At 37.0% G+C, this 24,208-nt stretch overlaps 1 protein-coding gene across 5 annotated transcripts in view; it reads left to right on the forward strand.

Annotated features, from left to right (window-relative positions):
- Luzp2 (leucine zipper protein 2) overlaps positions 1 to 24,208 on the forward strand; it is a 351,648-nt gene that overhangs the window by 182,791 nt on the left and 144,649 nt on the right. For all 5 annotated transcript variants that reach the window (XM_015998320.3, XM_076543836.1, XM_006979660.4 and 2 more), the window contains 3 exons: positions 1,209 to 1,279; positions 6,385 to 6,466; positions 17,609 to 17,671. In XM_015998320.3, the coding sequence (XP_015853806.1) occupies positions 1,209 to 1,279; positions 6,385 to 6,466; positions 17,609 to 17,671 (216 nt within the window). The remainder of the gene's footprint in view (positions 1 to 1,208; positions 1,280 to 6,384; positions 6,467 to 17,608; positions 17,672 to 24,208) is intronic.

A 24,208-nucleotide genomic window follows, 5' to 3' on the forward strand; every position in this document is an offset into this window, starting at 1 on the left:
GCTTTTCTGTTCTAATTGATGGCCTCTGAATCCTGAGTTTGCAAGTGTATAAGTAATAATGACTGGAGTGGCATATATTATTTTCCTAATACCTATGTATAGTGACAAGGCATAAAATTGCCTGGTCCTTTGTCTTTTTGTATCCTAACACGTTACTTAGAAATAAGACACAGACACGAATGAACAAGCATGCGCCTTTGACTGCTTTCAGCTTCAATCGGGTCATTCCCTGACCTGTGCAGGCAAACTTTCTCTGACCCCTTCCATTTGCTGGAACTACACAAGAGCTAATTCAAACTAGCTGCTGAGGATAAACTTTAAAGGAACTGGAGAAGGCATTTTTAAAATGTATTCAGAAAGAGATTGAGAAGCACACGATACGGCTCAGTGGGTGAAGGTGCTTCCCAGCCAAGGCCAGTGGCTAGATTTTCATGTTTGGAACACATGTAAACCTGAAATAGGACTAACTCCACAAAGCTAACCTCAGACCTGCATACCTGCACAATGACATGTTTGACAACACATATGCCTCAAGCACACACACACACACACACACACCAAAAAATAAAAATTCTTAAGATTTTTAAAAAGAAAATGAGGTGTTTGCAGGATATTTCTCTTTTCTCCAACATCTGCATGGTAGCCTGTGGGAGTCCAGCTCCAACCTATCAAAGGGTTCTTGTGGAGAGGAAAGAAGAATGAGGAAGTATTAGACAGAAGTGTAGGTGGAGATGACAAGAAAGACAGAGACACAGGATAGTTTCAGGAGGGCCCTGGGTCAATACCCAGCCACCTCGAGATTTATTCTAACGGGCTTTTTATACACTACCAAGGGGAGAGGCAAAAGGCCTCCCCCTTTCAAGACCAAAGCACAATGCACAGCCAAGTGCAGACCTTTCCAAACACCTGGTAACCATGCCCCTGGCTAAATCATCCTATTATGCAGCCTTGCTGGGTAAAGCAAGTTCAGATTCTCTAACTTGAGTAAGTCCTTACTAGGGAGCCTCTGTGGGCCCCCACGTGAGCCTCAGTTCAAAGTCATTTGTGTAGTAATAGTTGAACATGTTCTGCTGTGCACTGTGAACCTCTTTGTGTCCTTGGCACCATCAATAAATCAAGTGCCTTAAAACCTGGTACTAAATATAGACAATAAAGTGAATGACAGTGTTTTATCTAAACAAGACTCCTTTCCCTCATTCTTCTTTCAGTCTTTGAAAAATGATGAGCAATCTTCCAAAATGGATGTTCAGAAGCTTCTGGAGTTAGGCCAGAAACAAAGGTAAGACTGGAGTTCTATTGTCCTTTCTACTCTTTCTTTTTTTTTCTTTTAGTTTAAGACTTCCTCCCCACTCCCTTTTTTTCAATGCTATCAAAATCTACCTACTATAATGTGTGAACCTATCTTCTTGTGTACACTTGGGTGCATATGAGATTTACCCAGTACTTTGTGTAAATGGGTCTCTCATACAGGAGCTCTGGATGAGATGTGAGAGTCTGCATTTCTGGCCATTACTTGGTATAAAGCTGCTATGCTCAAAGCAGTTAAGTGAATTGCTGAGACCAATATTCCTGGGATTTGAATTTTTTTATGGTCAGATTCAATGTTCACATCATTCCACATTGGCTCTTTGATCAACAAGCAAAATGCTGTGAAAAAAAATATTACACATATCAAGTAACAGAATGAGGAGTTGATTATCAGGCCTGTCACTGGCCTGTGTCTCCACTGCTGACCTTACATATTGACTCTGAAATCTGTCATTGACACTGACATGCTTTCGGGTTAGGTCACTAATGTGGTTCAAATATCAGTGTCATGCATTACTCTTCATTGGTTACAATGATGAGTCTTTATTTTTAGCTATTAGATACTAGTGTTAAAATAATTTGATATCTCTTTGCCTATTGTCTTTCTTCATGATCTATTTTAGCAACATCAGTGGGCTCCAGGTATGGCAGCCCCTTAGCCACCTGCTGTCTGGTTGATGTTTAAGCCAGTTTTTTTTCACTTCTGTGTATTTTGAGTTTCTCATCTGCAAAACAAAGCTAATTATCTTAATGATAATAGAAAGGGTATTTGAAGGAATCTACAAACATTGACCCCTTAGAAGTAGGGAGTTTAACAGTCTCCCCATTCTACTGGGATGTTTGAAGGGTTGGGGTTGGTAGAAATTGGTCAAAAAAATATAAGACAGTTAAAATGGAAAAGTTTGGGATATCCATTGAGCAACACAGTAACAATTTAACAATGTATTTTTTCTAAAAAAGCTGGGAGAACTGGGTCTGAGGTAAAATCTTTTGCGGAATGTCCCAGAGTGGATGGGGCTTCTGTGTCAAGCATTGAGATCTCACAGTGAGTAGCTCTGCAGGAGTGGAGTAGTTAATTCCAGGAGGATCCTTATGCCAATTCTGTTTAGGATGAAAAGGAGATGTAGACAGTTAGGAACCCATGGTCTCAAGAGGACAGGGAAGACTATGGAATGAAGACACATTTTTGTTACGAGTCATATGGCTTCAGAAAGTTCAGCCTTCCTCATAGGAAGATACAGGTGTGTTGCCTGAGGTGCGACAAAGATGAAGTAAAGCCCACGTCTTTGCTTTCACTGTATGTTCTCAGGTTTCTGTGTCTGTTTATAATTACACGAAAAGCCCTTAGGCCAATCAGAAGAATGGCATTAAGTCTGTACACACATTTAAGCAGTCATTTACACCTCAGGTTCACACACAGGTTCTCAGGGTACTGAACATGTGTTCCAACAAAAAGATGAAAGAAAACAGATGTGTTGGCACTGAAATTTCAGAGTTTTAGACAAAATTAGAAAGCTTGTTGAAAATAAGTTACTCATTTTTGTATATTATTAAAATCAGAATAAAATCTCACTAAATTTTAGTGATGGCTATAGGTAACTTTTTTCAAAACAAAATTGAGTAAGCCAGGATTCCCCTCTTGAACAAATAACGAATTTACAGAGTAATTCTGTGTATCTTGGGACAGATTTTTAAGTAAATCTAGAGGATATGAGAGATCCATACACAGCTATGTGGAGAGATATGTGGCAGTTCACTTCTAATGAGAGAAATATGTGTGTATATGTGTGTGAGAGAGATGGAGAAATAATTGATTATAAATAGCTGATAAGTATCTGATAATCACATTAGTAGATTGATTATAAGTATGTGAAAGAGATAGAGAATGATAGATTATAAATAGTTGATAAGTACCTGATAATCACCTTAATAGATAGATGATAATGACTCATAGTGCCTTATTTTGACTATTGAATGGCACATGTTCATAATATATAGTAACCTGGATAACATACACACAGAAGACTCTTGGGTTGATAGAAAGACATTAAACAACATGATGCAATGATTAAGGAACTGTAATCAGAGAAATGATCTTGGGAGTGTCCTGAGGTGTCTTAAGAGTACATGGGAAAACACATTTTGTTCTCTCTGGGGGGGGGGAGTTACTAGAGGCAACATGGACTCAGAGCACTAGCTCTCGGAACTGGAAGGAAGCTTGGGAGAGTGGGAAGCTTTTGCTCTCTAAGTTACTGGTTGATATACCAGCTCATTGCTATCTGAAATTCATGCCTTCCTGAGAGAAAAATAGAGTTGAAAAACACAAAGTAGCTGCCCAGTGCTTGCACAGTATGAAAACCTATACTGAGATAGGCAAGTGTGTGAGTAATCTCACCCAGTTACTGGAGCTAAACACTGTTAGAACTAGAGATTCACTTGAGCACCAAAGAGAGAGGCTCTAAAGCAGCCAGGCCTAATTGCCTAGTCAAATCTTCCTGAAATGAGGTGTGGTGTTGAAGCAAGCAAGTCTGGAATCATCGCCCATAGCATAGAAACTGTGAGTCTGGGAGGCGGGCCCCAAAAGCTGAAGAACAGTGGGCTGTTAAAAATATATATGTATTAGAAAGGAAGTCAGAAGAAAATGTGCTGAGAGGTGGTTAGTAGATGTAAGGCCAAGCTGTTCATCACACTTAGATATGTGCTGCTCAACACAGATATGTACAAAATTCTCTGCTTCCACCATCTAAAAATGTTGGATTTGTATTTATATTCACATTCATGAATCTTACTTTATTGCAAAGTGTTTTGTTGAGTGTATGTATGTGTACCACATGCATGCCTAGTTCTCATAGAAGTCAGGAAAGGGCAACTGGTCCCCTGGAACTTGAGTTATGGTGCTGGGAACTGAACCTGGGTCCTTCTGAAAAAAGACAAATGCTTTTCATCACTGAGCCTGCCCTCTAGGCCCTTCCTCCCATTTTTACTAACATATCACTCCTTGTTTTGTCTTGTTCCATGTCTGCCTTCAGATATCAGAATGTTTTTTAATTCCCTCATTTTTATAATTTTATTAGATATATTATTAACTGTTTAAGGCTAGCAATAGGTAATCTAAAAATAAAATCTACAATGAAAAGTAGTAGCTACTCTAAAATTGCCTTCACTGTTTTGTTGAATGTGTAATTGGTATTTCAGCCTGTACTTGCAGAAGGCTGTTTCCTTCCTCCCCCAGCACCTTTCCTTCCTCTTTTTCTCCCTCTCCATAGAAGTAGTATAGCGCCTTTCTACAGATGGGAGCACATATGCTGTGGGCACCTGATGCTGCCCCTGTGTGCATCAGTTTTCTATCAGACACAGATAACAGATTTTATTTGATAGATAACATGTGTGTGTCCATTGCATATGATCATATTTTATTTTATAATATATTGCATTTAGTACTTATATATGATACCAATATTTAATTATTATGTCACAAAATCCTTTGTAAAAAAAATCTGGTATTCCTGATTTAAGTGCCCATATATGAAATCATGCATGAAAGCTGATATTTAGCTTTAGACCATGGATTATGAATTTGCCCAGGACCACAATGATTCCAAATTTATCCTCCCCTCTCTTTCTCTGTATGTGTGTGTGTGTGTGTGTGTGTGTCTCCCCAGAAAATTAAATTTGGGTAATCACAGTACTCAGAGTAGAAATCTAGAAGACACAGTGTTCCTGCTAGAGGAAAGAGCAGCAAAATTTTGTCTTGTGGGGCATCCTGTTCAAAGAGCGTACTTGAGCCTCTATAGGGTTATATTTTTTAATGATTATAGAATAAGTAATTTCCATTTCTAGGTTTTGTGCTAAACATTTTATTATGTCATTTAAACCTTGCCACAAGCCTACAAAGTGTCTATATTATTGTGCCCAGTTTTAAATGAAGAAATTGACAAGAAGGGAATTTTATCACTTTCCCAAATTACCAGAGTTGGTTTTCCAGCAATTGACTGCTGAATTTAAACTAGTTTTGATTCTCATGGAACAGTACAGCACTCTGCTTTGTTGCTTCTCTAGGCATAGTCTTGTCTCATAGATGTGTACTCTGTTACACACACGTGTTCATACACACACACTCACACTAACTTTTATAATCTAATATTTTTGAGGTAATAGTTTGGGTGACAAAATCAAGCCAAAGCAAGTAAATATCATTAACTCTACATGCACAAATTCTAAATCCTTAAGAGGAATAAGTTAACACACAAATTAATGGCTTTCATCATGACATTCACACAAACAGGCACACACACACACACACACACACACACACACACACACACACACACACACACACACACACCGTATTTCACACATATTCACTGCATTACTGTCATGTGTTCACTCCCCTAACCTTTACACTGAGAACCTTTCTTGACTTACATTGTGCATACAAGAGACAATGTGATATTTGTCTTTCTCCACTTTTTCTGTCAAAACAAGACATAGTCCATGCATCTTAGTGATATTGGAACACAATGTCCATGTCTTTCTAGTCATATATTTTCTTTCCTGTGTCCATTAAGTAATAGTTGAAACTAAATCTCTTTTCCTTGTGTTTTCATGAAAAATTCTCAGGCCTTATAAAGTATATCTAAGCCACAGTACTATAGAATTAAGAAATTATGAGGATCAGAATGTTACAATAATTTCTTTCAGAAGTCTATAATGACTTTTGACCCAGCATCTTCGTGCCCTACATGCTGCTGGTGAAATTAGCTTCCCAACACAAATTGGTATATTGAGTTGATTGAACACATTTCATTGTTCACAATGATCCACACTGTGGGATTCTTGTAACACATAATAACAAGGCAATTTCCCTTAAATATAACCTGCTTTAGGCATGTGCATGGAAAAAAAGCCCTTTGTTATCAGAGTATTTAGACGCATCCTTTTGTATTGCTATAACTTTTCATAATTATAGTTAGCTGCTCCTAAAATTTAGATAGATAGACAAACTTCTTTTTGTAAAGTTCATGGAAAATAGTGGAATCATGTCATATCTCTTTGTTCTTTTTTCTATGAATCTAGGGAAGAAATGAAGTCTCTCCAGGAGGCCCTGCAGAATCAGCTTAAAGAGACATCGGAGAAAGCAGAGAAACATCAGGCCACAGTGAGTGTATTTGTGTTTCTCCTTTGTGTATTGGCTTTGGTAATGAGAAGTCCTTTCTTTCTTTTCTCACATCACTATAGAAATATATACCATAAAAAGTAAAAATAAAATCACCCCAACAGAAGCTTCAGTCATTTTGATCAGTATGAAAGTTTGCCACAATTTACTGTAAGAAAAAAGTGGATGTTGTGTTTAACTTGGGGATCTTCTAGCTCCTACTATTCTCTATAAGTGATGAACCAAGAGGCAGGCCAGGCAGGGAACTGGCTCAGGCTCACATTAATGGTCCCTGGAAGGGGTGGAAGCTGAACTGAAAGCCTGTTATCCTGTGCAGATCCTTAAGCTGTCCCCGACAGCCATGACATGGAAACCACTCAGGGCAGGCTCATGCTATCTGCCTGGTCATCAGTCCTCTGAATTACTCATAGAGTAAGACCTACACTTTAAGGGTCCAACTGCTCCCCAGATCTTTCCAAGATGGTGTCTTTTTGAAGCTCACACTTGGGCTCTTATCACTGATACTCACCAGAGACAGGAAAATGGGCTCCTGAAGCAGTGCTGGGATAGCGATCTCAACTTTCTCAGACTTGCTTTAGTACCACTTACAGAGATAAGACTTCTATATGGTATCTAGTGCCTGAATCTACTTTTAAAGATATAATATATAGTACCATCTACTTTGTTTGCTAGAGATCAACGGATTTCAATGCATTACTGAGAAGAGGGATGGTATATTATGCCCAGGGCTCACATGGAGAAGGTTATAGCTGGCCACCAGAGAAAACTGGACAGAAGACCCCATTATGATTTCAGAGGCAGTGAAATGGTGAGACAGCTAGAAGACTTAGGATGGGCAGTATGAATGATTGCAGTAGCCTTGAGACATGGGAACTACCCCACACTGTGGGCATCTGCCCCTAAGGTCCCTAGGGCAGGTCTGAAGTGGTTTGGAATGGCACTAGAGTGTGTTATTCCTGAGCTGATTGTTATTTGAAAGCATAGTACTGAGAATACATGGCCTGTGCTGGCTCCAGTGAGGGAGGCAGGAGGAAAGAGAAGAATATTTCAAGCACATTATTGAGCTAATCAGGATGAGGCTGCTCCAGCACGTGGTTCTTGGAACAGACTCTTCCTGGAGCACCAATAAAATAAAGCCTCAGTTTTAGAAACTAGAAATAAGATGAATACAGGTATCCATCTTGGTCAATTACTTGCATCCCAGGCTCTCTAAACACTGTAGTGAGCCTTTTATTTGCAAAGCTTCTAACAACTTTGATTGGAGTGTGGAGTTTTGCTTCTGAGTCTCAGTTCAGTTTGTCATCCAAGACAGCTGACTCTTCAGGGCAGCCTTTCTCATAATGATGGTCGGGTTTGCTGTGTTAGGACTGTTTCCTGTTAAGGAGTTCTCATTATCTCTTCCATCTGTCAAGACAGCACATACTCGGACGGCATGAAAACACTCAGTGATTTTATGTAGGATGTTCCAGTGTTTGGCAATAGGGATGCCAAATGTTTTTGTAAAAGAATGGACAGTTTTTAGCACCTTCCTAGCCAGACTTTCCCTCAATACCTGACTTAAAATGCTGGCTGGCTCTGTCTGCAATCTCATTTCCGCTTTGTCCAAGCAGACTTCATTTAAATTTATCTTGGCAAATTTAATCTGAAAATAAAAATGATGGCCTTGAGAACAGACATACTCTATTCACTCTTTTCTCAGACCCTTGAAATAAAGTCATATTGTTTTATTGATTGTTTCCTAAGAAGCTGTAACTCACAAGAGGTAAATTCCTGGCTTGCTTTACATTGCTAGTGGACAGAGCAGCCAAGGCACATATCGCAGCAGCTCCCACACTTTATGCAGACAGAGTTCCAAGGAGAACACTGTCACTCTTGAAAGAGCAGAGGCCAAAGATAGACTATCCAATTGTGGAAATGTCATGGATACACAGTATGGCCCCTGTGTTCCACCCAGCATGCTTTCAGTACCTTTCTTGTGGATTTCCCTTAGAGCCTTAGCACTCCTGTCCCCCCCTAACATTTCTACTAAGCCTAAACCCACTTGGAGGACTGGCTTAGCATGCTATTCTGAGGATAATTGCTAGTGGAGCAGGTGTTCTGTGGACTTGATCAAGTTCTCCCAGTTCGTTTATCCGATTAAGACATTGAATCACATTAAAATAATAAGGATTATTGTTATTTTTAAAATAACAATAATATATTATTAAAATATGGTATTTATTATATGGAAATATAATTATAATATTATAATTAAAAGTGTAATTATAGCTGCCATAAAGGGTATAGTAGACATGAAAGTGATACTTTGTCCTTCCTTCTCTGTCCACTATTTTAATTCCATATTCATATATGGTCATTTCATTTTCCTCAGACTCTCCTACTGACTACTTATAAAGCTGTTCGTTAGTAATTATGATTCTGTGCATACACGGTACTAGGAATGATGAATTGTAACTAACTTCAAAATTGTAGGCTCTAATCGCCACTACCGCCAGCTAACGTCACAGGAAGCATTATCAAGGATGACATAGGATGAATATCTGACAAGAGAAGATTCAAATAATGTAGTCTTTCTTAATCATTAGGGATGTTCTAATGCTTCAACTCTAAGTCATTACTAATCAAAACCATTTAGCTACACAATCTGGATACTATACATGGATTTCCAGCCGCTGACAAAAGAGCTGTGTGAGATCCAAGGTTCAGAGTCACAAAAACTCCTATTATGTGTGTGAGCTGTACCATCTAAGAATGAGCTCTGACTGAACATTTGAAACTTCATTCTCATTAATAATTACAAGACAATTCAATTTGATAATGCTTTGTATTTTCTTGCCTACAGATAGGCTATTACTATTATTTACTATGTTGTTTTAAATATTTTTAAAGTCACATGTTTTCCTATATTTATATATAATATATAATTCCTATATTACAGCATAAAATACATGCCATTTTATGCATTTATATGTTGGAATTTCATAATGTAGAAAAACAATTTTCAACATAAATTGTGTAATCATTCTATTTAAATTGCTAGTTTTAAGAGATGAGTGAAGAAATACCATATGATTTGCTTCATTCCTGAATTGAAGTTTAAAAAAAATTGTGCACATCCATTCCCCAATGTGATGGCAAAAATCATAAAATATATGCATTACTAAAAGAGTAGCTCATAGAATAAAGCAAAAATTCCAAGTGACCAACTTCAAAGAAAGCCTTTCCTGAGGTGACTCTAGGTGCAAAAAAGAAAGGACTCTCTTGGTTTTCTTTGATCTTCCCTGCAAGGAGATAAGAAGGAGATGAAAGGAAAGCGGTGGGGATAACAGCAAGTATAATTCAGTAACTTTTGGTGCAGACATCAGATTTCCATAGTGGGAACTCCTTACGCAAGTGAATTCATGGGAACTGACAACTTGGAACTTCCCGGGACAGGTGGGGGGAGGGATGATCAAATATCTACAGGAGCTGTGTTATTCACACTCATATAACTGCAGAACTAGGAGACTACTAAATACAAGGAGAAAAGCAAGCAAGCTTCTAAACTAACCAAAAATTCTCATGTAATAGAAACCATGATGAATTAAAATAGTTTAACTATATTGACACAAAATCTTAAAAGAGGACAAAATTTAAAAAAAGGTGGAAAACATACATAAAAATTTTAAATTTGAAAATTGAAAACAGTACAATTGATCCTGAGCAAACTAGGAAGATTAATACAAAATAAAATTTAAGGAAAACAATTGCCAAGATACTAATGTTTTCTTAAAAAAAAAAAACTTTACAGAACAAAGGCATTACTAACAACAGCTTTGTAAACCCAGGAAAAACTGAAATCATACACTACTCTGCCTTAAGCAGTAAAATTTCACACACGCAGCTTCAAAACCCATCGATCTATAAGTAAGAACAATGCAAAGCAAAGGAGCAAATATTTTTAAATAGTGTAAACTATTACAAATATGTAAGAAATCTCTAATAAAGTTTCTGAACAGATAAAAAATGTTATATATTACAGAAATAAAACATAAATGAAATGATACACAAGTGATTCTATATTAAAAAATACTAGTACTATATTGAAAGTTATTCTAATTCATTATAATAATGTAATTCATTTAAAATGGATAAATCATTCCTTAATTTTGAAAAATATAGACCATATTTCTCAGTATCATTTATGTTAATGAGAAATACAAATAAAAAATAAGTTTGCAAAGAAATGCTTAGTGGTAAAGAGATTACTTTAAATTTGTTTGTTAATAAAAAGAACTAACAACAATTCATTTGTTATTCTAAAATGTAAAAAGTTAATAACAGTGGAAGTTTTACAAATGTATTCAACAAAGCCAGATAAGGACACTAGAGGGAAAATGACAAGCAATTATCTTCATGAACGGTGTTGCAGTTACGTTAAACAAAATGATATCTAACTTAGTAAATCAACAAATTATAAAAAAGATTACTTATGATGGAAAACATGAATTCATAAAAGGAATTCAAGGATGGTTCAAATATTTATGTTAATAATGGAAGCATACTATCTATAATATGAAAGACAAAGGATACGTGGTCAACAGATGCACAAAAGGCACGTGATAAAATGCAGTCACTTCATGAAAAAAGCTGAACAAATTAGGAAAAAGAGAACTGTATTTTAATGTAAAGATCACTTACAGAATCAAAAAGTTAATATTATATTTAATATGGAAAAGTTAAAAGCTTCTTGACACTTGGAGCTAGAAGAGAATGCTAATTTTCACAGCTTTTATTCAACATCATACAGGAAGTCCTCTTCAAAGCAATCAAGCAGGAGAAAGGAAGAAAAGACATCCAAATTGGGAGAAGGAAATTCAGATCATCACTTTTGCAGATGCCATGATCAAATATATCAAAACCCAAAAAATCTTTACCAGAAAGACCCTTTAAGTCGTGATTGAATTCCTCAGTGCTTAAAGGTACAAAACTCACATGCAAATGTGAATAGAGGTCTCATGTCCTAATAGTGAATTAGCTAACATAGATATCAATTCAGTATGTTTTATAATGGATACAGATACATAGAAATGCATTTAACAAAATAGAGGAAATATACCTATCATAAAAATTATAAAAACACCAGTTAGATAAACTAAAGAAGCATACATATTACACACATACACCACATACACACATACATCACACACATCATACATACACACACACACCACATGCACACACACACACACACACACCACTCACATCACACACATCATACACACCACACACACAAAAAAAAATGGAAATGCCTCCCATGTTCATGGAGGAAAGACTTAACAATGTGAAAACTTTTCAATTGCCCAATGAGAAGCACAGATTCAATGAGATCTCTACCAAAATGCCTGTGATAATCTTCAAAGATCTACCAAGAAAAAAAAATCACAAAAATAATACAGAAAAAGAAAATTCCCTAGCCAATCTTATCTAGATTAAAAAAACAAAGCAATTCATGATCTTCTTGCCTCTGCCTCCTGCAACAAATCCTACCAGAGGGGAAAGCGTAATCAGAAAATACTATACAAAAAAAAATATTTTCAACAAAAGAAAAAAAAGCAACATTTAAAACACACACACACACACACACACACACACACACACACACACACACACCAAACTGGAAGCATTATATCTTAATGTAGACTGTTCTCCAATGATATTGTGTCAAAACAACATGATATTTATATAAATTTAGATGCACAAACTGATGAAGTATAATAAAGCGCTTAAAATGAGCTCTGGCATCTCCAGACAACTACTCACTTCCTTGCATCACAAAGATACATGTGTACTTTTGCTGGGGATGTAAATCAGTTCAGATAATGGTAAGCCTTGTAGAGGTCCCTTGTGAGAAGGGAGTTAGTACACATAATCCACCAATCCTGACACTGAGAATGTATATTAGTTACTTTTCTTGTTGATGTTCCAACATATCTGATAAAAAGCACTTTGAGGAGAGAAGGGGGTTTTGATCAGCAGTTCATCCATTATGGCACTTAGAAGTACGAGAACCTCCAGATATGGTAACAGGATCATGATGAACCTGGTCATACTGTATTTTCACTAAGAGCTTGTCAGCTTGGCTTCTTTTTATTTTCATTGAAAATAGATATTTTTAATACAATATACCCTCATTATGGTTTCCCCTCCCTCAACCCATCCCAGATCCTTCCCACTTCCCCACCACCCAAATCTATAGCCTTTCTTTCTCTCTGTCACTGGGATACAGAGGCATCCAGAAAAATAATAAAAATATAATTAGACAAAATATAAGCAAACAATCTGGAATAGGACAAAAACAGAAGCAAAAGAGCCATAAACCTCAAGAAACATATGTAGATACAGAGATAAACACGTGTATTTGCACATGCAGAAATCATATAAAAACATAAAACCAAAAAAAACATAATATATACCCAAAGGACTTGTAAGGTTCAAAACAAGAAAACAACAAAAGCCCTGACAAAGTATTATGAGTAAAGAACTTTCAAAAGTGTCACTGAGTTCATGTTGTGTTGGCCATCTACTGACAGGCATTGGGCCTGGCCTTCCCAGTGGTTTGTATATGCAGTGAGACTGCTGGCGGAAACTAATTTTTTCATTTGTAAGCGGTTACCAATTGGAGATAGCTTCTGGGTTAAGGATGTGGGCTTATGTCCACTTCCCCTCTCAGCACTAGGACCCCATCTGGCCAAGGCCTGTGCAGGTCCTGTGCACGCTGCCACCATCTCTGTAACTTCAGATTTGCACTGTCCCGCTGTCATTTATTTCTGTGTCCTCCACCCCTTCCAGCTCTTAAAATCTTTCTGTTTCCTCAGAGGCTTTCCTGAGCCCTGAAAAGGGAACAATGATGGAGACATCCCATTTAGGATGGTCTCTCTACACTTGCCCAGCAGGGGGCCTCTGTACTGATCTGCATCTACTGTAGGGGGAAGCTTCTTTGATGATGACAGAGGATGACACTGATCTGAGTAGAGCAGAATGTTGTTAGGAGACATTGTAATGCTTTTTTCCTTCAGCATAACTGTAGTATTTTGTTTTCCCCTAAGGTCTCTGGCCTATCTAGTCTCAGGTTCATGGCCACACAGTGTCAGGCATGGGCTCCATTTCGTGAAGTGGACCTTAAATCCAATCAGGTAGTGGTTGGTTGGTCCCAAAGACTTTGTGCCACCATCACACTAGCACGTCTTGCAGGGAGGTCATCGTTGTAGATCTAAGGTTTTGTAGCTAGATTACTGTTTACCTTTCTCCTTTGGAAGTGCCCAGAGTACTTTCCAGAGCCATGAACACTGGTCAGTAGGGATGAAGGCTTTATGTAGGCCCCAGTTCGACTTCTCCATGTTTAATGATTTGTGTAGGTGTTGTCTTCAGCAACAGACCTAACCATCAGTTTGTTTAGAGCAACCAATAGCCTTGGCAATAGCCTGGGTTATTTGGGAGTTCCCATGGAGCCCTTTGACCAAGAATTATATTAGATGTCACCCATTCCTGGAACTGGAGGCTTCATTTGGTGGCAAGAGATGTTCAGTTGGGGTGCCATCTCCCCCATTATTTGGCCATTCCATTTACATCACCTTCATATGTGTTTTAGGAAGCTTCTGCTGTGTTAGGTTCCCATATGACCCCTCAAATGGCCCTCAGTTTTTGCTGGCCCTCACCCTATTTCTTCCCTCTCTGACCTCCTACCCCTTCCTTCCTGTTTGTTCCTATTGTTCCAGCAACTGCCGCCCCCCAACATCCATGCATAATTATCTATTCTATAGGACCTTCCTAAGGTAATGGTTTTTTTTCTAACTCCATCCATTTACCCGAGGAATTCATGACTTCATTTTTTTAACAGTTGAGTGATATACTATTGTATAAATGTACCACATTTTCTTTATCAATTCTTCCACCAATGGATATCTAGGCTGTTTCTAATTTCTGGCTATTATGAATAGAGAACACTGGTGAACTAGTGTCTCTGTAGTAGGATGTAGAGTCCTTTGAGAATATTCCCAAGAGTGGTATAGCCCACCTTAAGGAAGATCAATTCCCATCTTCCTGAGCAACCTCCCTACTGATTTCCATAATGAGTATCCAAGTTTACACTCCCACCAGCAATGTCTGTCCTTTACTCCACACTTTGCCATCATTAGCTGTCGTTTGTTTTATTGACCTTGGCCATTCTGACTGGTGCAAGATAAAATCTCAAAGTAATTTTGATTTTCATTTCCCTGATGACTAAGGAGTTGAACATTTCTGTAAGTACTTCTCAACCATTTGTGTTTCATTTCTTCTTCAGTCATTCAACTCTTGGGGTAGTACAACCCACCTTCAGGTTGGGTTTTCCCTTCTCAATAAAACCTCTCTGGAAATTCCCTTACAGACAGGCTTCTAGGTGTTGTCCCTGGGTTAGCTAAATCTAATCAAGCTGAAAATGAAGATTAACTATCCCAGAAAGCATGCTAAGGAAATGAAATCCATACGTCAAAGAGTTTTTCTCACTCCCGTGTTCCCTGAAGCCCTGTCACAGAAGACATGCAAGTATCCCAGTGTTCATAAATAGACAAATAAAGAAAATGTGGGACAAACACACATTGCAAAATTTTCATCTTTTAAGTGAGTAAAGTGCTATCATTGTGGAAACATGGAAGGAGCAAGTTGATAAACCTCAAACAGAACAGTTTGCTAATTTTCTTTCTCCATAAATATTCTACGCTAAACATTGAACACATTTGTATGTTGGACATTTCTACTGCTGTAAATCATTCACTAATTATTTGGCCTTTAATATTTCTGTAGTAATTAAAGTTGTGACAAGAAAGGGAGGTTTTTATAATTGTCTTGTCGTCATTCTGATGGGGAAATGGATTTGAGTCTACAAATTTAGTTAACCATTTGATATTTAAAGAGAAGATACATTTTTATAGTGACATTGATTGAATTTTAAATTGTGACATTTTTTATTCAAATGGAAGACTTTACACTTCTCCTAAAAAAAATTGTTACAGTAAGTGAATTTTTTTCCTGGTCCAAAATAAAATTCTATGAGACACAATAACAAACTTGTTTATTAAATTATAAAATGTGAAAGAAAACATATTTCTGAAAATTTGTATTATATGAGTAGTAGATCCTCCTTGATATAATCATATTCCAACATGATTTTTATAAAGACAGGAAGATTTGTTTTTAATCTCTGCATGTATGTTGCACTGGGAAATCATTCAGCTTTGGGTTTGCCCTGCCAAAGCCTGGCAGACAGCAGGGATAACAAACTAGCAGGTGTGACCATGATAATTAAAGATATTAATGGTGTTTGGATGCATTTCATGACTCCTGTTAACTTTTATGGCTTGACTTGTCCTGGATGAGACATAATTCTAAGGCAAGACACCTCAAAGCTTTTCTTCTCATCAAGCATAAAGAATCACTCAACTCCATGCTTTGCTCACAGCAAATACTTGGTATTTTTGTCTCTGAAAACCATTATTGAAGTAAATACTAGGAATGCTTATTTCTGTGGGGAAGTTAAACCCTGCTGGGATTCTAAGTCAGTGATCTCAAAATGCTAATATTTTTCAATATTCTGAATATATTTGAGTTTCATATTCTTAAGATTTTATGGCTGTATGGAGTATTTAAAGAATTACAGGCCTGATATTGAAATCTATTTCAGTATATTTTTAATAGATGTGAATTTTAGCAATGCAAATGTACTGAATAGTATCAATAAATGAGGTTTAGCATCAGTGAAGATTATGTATGAAGCTAAGGTTGCTTCAACTATTTCATGATTTAAAGTTTTTGTTGCCAACAAAATACTTACATATAGGACTAACTATGAAATCTGTCCATCAGAAGTCATGCCCTGGTTCTGCAGACATATAAGTTTTAAATAGCATTATGCTCTTCCAGGTGATCATTTTGGTTTACCCATGGTCTTGAATTCTCTACCTGATGGAGCAGTGAGTGTGATTAGTGGTATTTCCTTGACATAAGCATCTCCAAAGTTCAAATTTACCTGGAGAATTAATGACCAAAACAATAGACCTGGTAGTTTTTAAGCATTTCCTGTTTTATATATGTCATTACTATCAAATGGTTTGGCTTGAGTTTTCAGTAATAGATGAAGCTGTTATATTCATGGATTGTCTTAAGGACGGGGCACTTTCAGGTAATGTAAGGATCCAGCAACCCTCTATGGAAAGTAAAGATCAGGAGTCAGGTGCTATGGGTCTTCTAGAAAGTAGTAGAGCTGTTGCAGCTCTTAAAGACATTAGAGAATCCATTTGGAATCATTCTTATACCTCTCTACCTATAGGACTCAGATATCCACATACACTGGCTTCATTCCATCTCTTTGAAATCTGCTATTCTCTTTTTGCTAATCATCTTAGTACATCATTTGACTTCCACACCCTAAATGCTAGTCAACAACATCTTCTACCCACCTGAGCTACAGAGCAGCTGGCTCTCTCTGGGTGCCTTAGTTGAAACAGCATAGAAAAGACTGTAGATGTTGTATTTTGGAGTCATAATCTGGGGTAACTTGTACTGGGTTGTGGATTTCTCATGCATACTATCTGAGAAATAGTGATAATGGAAGCTACCATGAAAGGATAGGTGTAAATGGTAGAGCTGACTGCTGTCTTTGTGCCTCTCTTTGTAGGAGCCCAAATTACTTAATTCACTGTATTTGGAGTTATATCAGTTACTGTGGTCTTCATCACTGATTAATTTTTTTGTTTGCAGTAACTCAAATTTGATTAGTTCCATAATTAATTAAAAAACAAATGTAGATTAATTGGTATTAAATAAAATGAACATGAATACATTTCACTAATATAAATTATGATTATGTTTTTGAGAACCTACACATTTTAATATAATGAACACTATTTTCATAATAATATATAATGAACAAATTGAACAAAGATCAAGGAAATTATGGTTTTGATTAATGAATACTTTTAATCTTTTCTTTTTCAATATTTATATTTAAAACTATAATAATTTCAGTATACCTCAAAATGATATAAAGTAAAAAAAACATGGTAATATATTGAGAATGTATATCTATAATATTCTATTTGTTTTCAGATTAATTTTTTGAAGACTGAAGTGGAAAGAAAGAGCAAAATGATCCGTGACTTACAGAATGAGGTAATTTTTATGTTACAGGATAATTGTACATTAATCGAAGAATACACAAATGTGAACATAGGAATTTACTAGAAGTTTGGAGAATTTCAATGCTGAGTTGAGCTTCAGTAGCATAATAACAGAGAAGAAAAATGACAGCAAGAGTTACTCTCTCAGAGCTGCAATGAGCTTAGGAAATACAAAGGTCTTCATTTCTTGGATTTTTATTTTTCAAGATAATTGGAAACTACCTCTAGATTTGAATATTAAATCTGATTTTTTTAAACTTGTCATTCTCTACATGCAGAGAAGACCCTGTTAAAGGTTATCATCTGATGTTTCTACAATGATAAGAAAGGATGCATGTAGATTTTTACTTTTGAAACAAGCAGGTTTAAGTTTCTTAAAAGCATGGGGAAGGGCTTGGACTTGCCTCTACTGGATGAGCCTCCCCATGGGAGGCCTTGACTTCTTGTCAGGGGAGTAGGGGATGGGCTGATAGGGGGAAGCTGGGGGGCGGGCTGGAGGAGGGAAGAAGGGGATCTTTGACTGGTCTGGAAAATGAATGAAAAAAATTTCTTAATAAAAAGAAGAAGAAAATGATAAGGCATATAAAAAAGGAGTCTATGAATGAAGCAACAAAAGAACTAAAGCCAACGAACACTGTTGTAGAGAAAACTCTAGTAAAGTAAAAAGAAAATCTGTTTCAGTTCCACTCTGCAAATATGTGGCTGTAAATCTCTCTAAGGTAATCATTCCATCCTCTTGCCTCGGTGAACACAGTGCAATGGAGGGGATAAGGTATTTCACAATGTAATGGAGTGCTTCAGGTCACTGTTCCTAATGGATCCCCACACTGCCTGTAGATGAATAGGTGGTAAGTTTTGCCTCACACGCACCCTGAGTCCAGCATGTGCTTGGGATATTTTATTAATATTTCCTCACAACATTCTAACCTTATTCCTGGTGACTTGCCTTTCTTGAGATGACTTTCAAGCAGACCATTATTATGCACAACTTTGTACCTAACATTTAAAGCATATTATGAATCATCCACATAAACCCCTAGAGCTACTGGGGAAAGTACCGATGACGAAGCAGCTCAGCATGGCAGAACTTAGCTGTCTCAAAGATCTGGAGGCAACATGTCAGAAATAAAACCAGTGTTTTATTCAGCTCTGTCTGAAGGTTTGGGACATTATCCCTCCCTTTGTCCTCCTAGCATTTGCTGCCTTGGGGTAGTACCACTCTCTGACTTAGGGGAGTACCACTCCAATTCCCACTTGTGTCTTCATGGTGACTCGCCTCTGTGTCTAAGGTCATTATATGCCATCTCCTTTTCTTTCTTTCTTTCTTTTTTTTTTTTTTAATTTTTTTTCCCCCGGAGCTGAGGACCGAACCCAGGGCCTTGCACTTGCTAGGCAAGCGCTCTACCACTGAGCTAAATCCCCAACCCCGCCATCTCCTTTTCATATAAAAAAAGTCTATTACTAACTTTAGTACCCACTCTACTCTGTTATGATATTGTTTTGTTGTGATTACATGTGCAAAAATCCTAGTTCTAAATTAGTTCACAATCTCAGTTTCCAAGAAGATGTGAATACAGGATGCAAACCATTCTGCTAGTTTTGGTATTTTGGTGGATTGACACAAGTATCTTAGCAACTTTTAATAGGTAAGGATCAGAAATATATTGACTATAAGTCTGGGTGTCTTTGGGGAGGAATAAGGAATTTGAACTTAGAGACGTCCACCAACCACCAAGGAAAAAATGCTTTATTTCTTGTGGGTAAAATGTTTTTTAGTTACTTATTCATGTAAAAAAAAAAGTGGTTAATTTTGGTGGTTTGTTGTTTCTGGGTGCAATTTCAAGCAAAAAAAACTAGCAAAGAATACATTTTACTGTCTGAGTCAGGGCTAGAAGTGTCTGCTGTAAAGTCAGTGTGATTGAATGGCCAAAGTGTAATAGACAGAAAAGGTAAATATGAAAACTGCCTCTCTCATATACAACCATTAAAAAGAACTGTCCATTCAGCAAGGGCATAGTGTTTTGATTTGGCATTTCAGAGGTAAGGCTTCTCATTGTAGAGATACTCATTCTCTCAGGGCAGTTTACAGTCTGCCTTAGACATCCCTTTTTTTCACGTTATGAGCAACTAACTCTACTATGTGAATTACTACTGAAAATACTGGTGAGATACTTGCACTTGTGGAATCTTAGAATCTCTCAAATTGGGAGTTCATCTATGTTCACAGACATATTTGCACCTTTTTTTCTTATCTGATGGAGGATTATGCCTATATTCTTCATAGAAAAGTAAATGTGAATTCTTGGTTTTGTGGCATTTGTTAAAGTCTCTTTACCATTCATATACTTGGAATTGTTGGCATTTTGGAACATATGAAAACAATACATGTTAGAGACACTTGGAAGTTGTTAAGCCCCCAACAAAAGTAAGCAAGTACAATCATCATTGTTACTAGGTTTTGAGGTAATTAGCTCAAGAAATGGTTTAAGCAATCAAAACTCCATAAATAAAAATACAAAGTCTACTTGGCCTCTACCCTGTATTCACAGACATCATCCATATCCTCATGAGTCTTTCTATAAAGCAAACAAAAGTCCCAGCCATCCAAATCACATCCCCCCCCATCATAGAAACAGGGACTAATGAGAATTCCCTTGGTTTGCTCTACCAGAAATCTCCAGAGATAATTCTAAATTGCTGACATGCCTACAGCAATCATTGCAGCCAGGGAAATGGGTAGTTAGTCATGTCTTCTTCACATAGCTGTCCTTGGGCTGAATAGGGTTCATTCAACTGAAACCAAATAAATTTCCCCTGAGAAAGGAGGGTTCACTAAAGAAGATACCAGAGCAATAGATAGATAGATAGATAGATAGATAGATAGATAGATAGATAGATAGATAGATAGATAGATAGATAGATAGAGATATAGATATCTTGGAAAACGCTGACACTTCTATTACCTCCTGCCTTCCAAATGCTTTCCTATGGTAAACTCCAGACCACAGAGTGTAAATCATAGTTTAATAATTTGTGATAGCCGAGTCAAGCAGAATACACTGAAGTACTATGTCTTTACTAGCATTGCTCCCTCATCTAGACTTCCTTCTCACTCTATATTAGGAGTCTGCACTCTTCCTGTTGTTTATTTCTTTCCTCTGTTCGTCATCTCCACATCAATGGTGGCAGAAAACATCTTCTGAAATGATACTAGACAAACAGTCCCCTCCACCTCTGTGTCTTGAGAGAGATGGAGAGCTGCTTTCATTTGAGGCTTCCAGGTTTCCTCACTCCCTTGCATGTGCTCCCCATCTCCCCAGCTCTGGGCATCCCAGAGCCAGTGCCATCACTGCTCTACAGGCCCACACAGCTTTTGTGTCTCAGCTTGTCAAGGTTTTACTCTCTTGTTAGAACCTCACTTGGTCTTTATTCAAGCACATGGACTAAATCTAGGAGAGTTAAGAAGTTACAGATTACTAGAGATTTTAGAAAAGGACATTCATGAGAAATTACAGAAAAGCTAAGAAGCAAAAAGGAGTGTTTCTTACATGACAGGACAGATGAATGGACTCCATGGGTGAAATGTTAGAGGAAGAAGCTAAAAGATTACAAAATATACAAATAATCAGAGCACCCGTAGTGAAAAGCAGTGACCCCAAAAGGTCATTATTTCAGCGTCACAAAAATCATTCCACTGTGCTATACCTAAATAAAAGTCTATGAAGCTCCCATTTAAGACAATTTGCAGCCTCATAAAATTCATGCATATCAGAATCCTCCCATCTCACTGTTTGACTCTTCATAGCAGTTAATGTTTCTGGCTTGGATTATGTAGCCACTGATCTACTTGTTCATTCTCATTCTACACTTTGCAGTAGTAGAGGGCACGTTGCATAAAATCTACTATTAATATATATTAAGTCTGTAATGCATTTATATTAACAATAAAAATATTGATTATTTTTCAAATTACAAGAATGAAGACTAATTTTTCAGCATTATATCCTCCATGCATTTTCTAGACCATATTAGACATTTGATAAATGTTTATTGAGTAATGATAAATATTCCTTTACTAGACTGTATTTTTCATAATTTGAGTGGAATGAGCCACTTTCAATATTTCATAGTTATGAAATTATGAGGATTATGTCTTTTCACATTTCTCAAATGCATATATGTGGCATACAAATACACATACAAGTAGATTAATAATGAAATAAATTTCAAATATATAGAGTAGCTTGATATCATGGATAATCAGCAAAGTTCATGTTAATCGCTGCTACTAAAATTTACTCCTGTCTTTTTTTATATCAAAGATAGACAACTCTTACATTCAGTTAGTGATGCGCTACACTGAAAAAGAAAAAAATATAAAAAAGAAAAACAGGAAATAAAAATAAAGGATGGAAGAGAGGGAAGGAGGATGTAAACCAGGAAATGTGGGGGGGGGGGGAAAGCGCGATGTGTGTTGAAGTTCCAAAAAGTGGATTGCTCTAGAGATTTACATTTATTTTTGTGGGGTGTGTGTGTGTGTGTGTGTGTGTGTGTGTGTGTGTGTGTGTGTGTGTGTGTGTGATAAATGTAGATTCCCATAGAGGTCATAGGTGGTTGTGTGCCACTCACTGTGGATGCTAGGAAAAGAATTCAGATGATACATTGTCTGTGTACTAAGCAACATCTCCATGTTAGGAGAGAATTTTGCCAACATCAGTGACTCAGTCACTTTCACCTGTGAATTTAACTAGTAATATAAGGGATCTGAATTTTAAAATCCTCATGATTCCTTAAATTTCAGCTGTAAGAGTCAGTAATTTTAGACATTTAGTTTATAGAAACAAGAATATGTAACTCAGTTGGTGATTTCTGAGTGGTAAACAAACTCAGTGTGAATTCCTGAGTGCCAATGGGTCTAACAAGCAGTGGTCTAGATTACTCTAAATGGTGTTTGGATTTACCTGAAGCTTTTCTGAATATTCAAGAAGTGCTTGTATTTCTTTGTACTCTTATAAAATAAATGTCAACATTACCCGCCCTGTCCCTCATAGATGTCTTAGAAAAGTGAACACCTGCACTTACCATGAGTACCAGCCAAGCCACTTCCATGATTTCATTATTTAACATATATTTATGATACTAAGGTATTAATTATTTTTTTTTAAAAATCTGTACAGGTTTCTGATTTATCTCCAGTTAGTACACAATATTGGAAATGTTTTTAAACAATTACTTAGAAGTATAAACTCTATGTTCCGTCTTCAAGATAGTGTGAACTATCAGTACTTGGAAGGGGAAAAAGGTCTGAATGTAGGAATAAGAAGGCATAGTAGTTCTATCTATGTATCATCTATCTGTCTGCCTATCTGTATCAATCTGTCTACCTGTCTATATCTGTCATCTATCTGTGTAACATTTCTCACCATCTACCATCCTAATTATTTATACTCTAATACATCTATTTCAGTTTCAGTAATTAAATGTTACTTAAACAGAGATACCAATGCCAGTCACACAGTTCTTTTGAGGGTAAAATTGTACAGTTATAAGGAAAACTACCACTGTTCCCTTCCTTTTTCTTTCCTAATTAATGTGATTGTATAGATTTATACTTATTAGTATACTCTTCACTTAAAACTTGCCTAGTAATACACACATTTGCCTGAAACATGGCCCAAAACAGAATGCCACAATTAGCTTTAAAAATATTTATTCATGTAATAATTAAGAATTTTAAGATGATGAGATTATTCTGGATGACACTGAGAGTAATTCAAATTACTCACAAAAGTCTTTATGATAAAGAAACAGAGGACCTGAAAGATAAACTCCACAGATAAAGGCACCTTCATGCCTGATGATGGAGTTCTATCTGTGGACCTACAATAGAAATGAAAGAGAAGAATCTCCTCTAAAGAGTTTTTCCCTGACCTACACAAGTGAGCCATGGCATGTGAGCACCCCTGCACATACACACATACAAAATGAGCAAAGTAGGGTAAGAGTGTGAGAGAAGAGAGAGAAAAAGAGAGGGGAGGGAGAGAAAGAGAGAGAGAGATCTGACTCATGCACAGGGTAAGACGTGGTATGAAGAGGAAGCAAGAGAGGTTGGGAGATTGGAAGATAGAAAAACTTGAGCTAGAGCCAAGGACTGCCAACAGCACAAGAAGATAAAAGAGGCAAGGATCAAGTCTACCTTGGGAAGTTCTGGAGGAAGCTCGCCCCTTGGAAGGGGCAAGGGACAGATTCACTCTGGGATCTCTGGATGGATCTCAAATTCTGTGATTTTGCCCAAATGATTTCTAAATTTTGTCTTGTTTCTTTCTAGGACCACATAACACATTTCTATTGTTACCCTACTATCTTCATCAGCATTCTATTGCTATGAAGAGACACCATGACCAAAGCAACGCTTTAAAAAAAAAGAGCATTTAGTTGGGGATTGCTTACAGTTGCAGAGGTTTAGTCCATTGTCATCTTAGTGGGGAGCATGGCCACATGCAAGCAGATAAGCTGCTGGAGAAGTGAC

Source organism: Peromyscus maniculatus, chromosome 1 (assembly GCF_049852395.1).
Source record: "Peromyscus maniculatus bairdii isolate BWxNUB_F1_BW_parent chromosome 1, HU_Pman_BW_mat_3.1, whole genome shotgun sequence".
In the NCBI taxonomy this organism is placed as follows: Eukaryota; Metazoa; Chordata; class Mammalia; order Rodentia; family Cricetidae; genus Peromyscus; species Peromyscus maniculatus.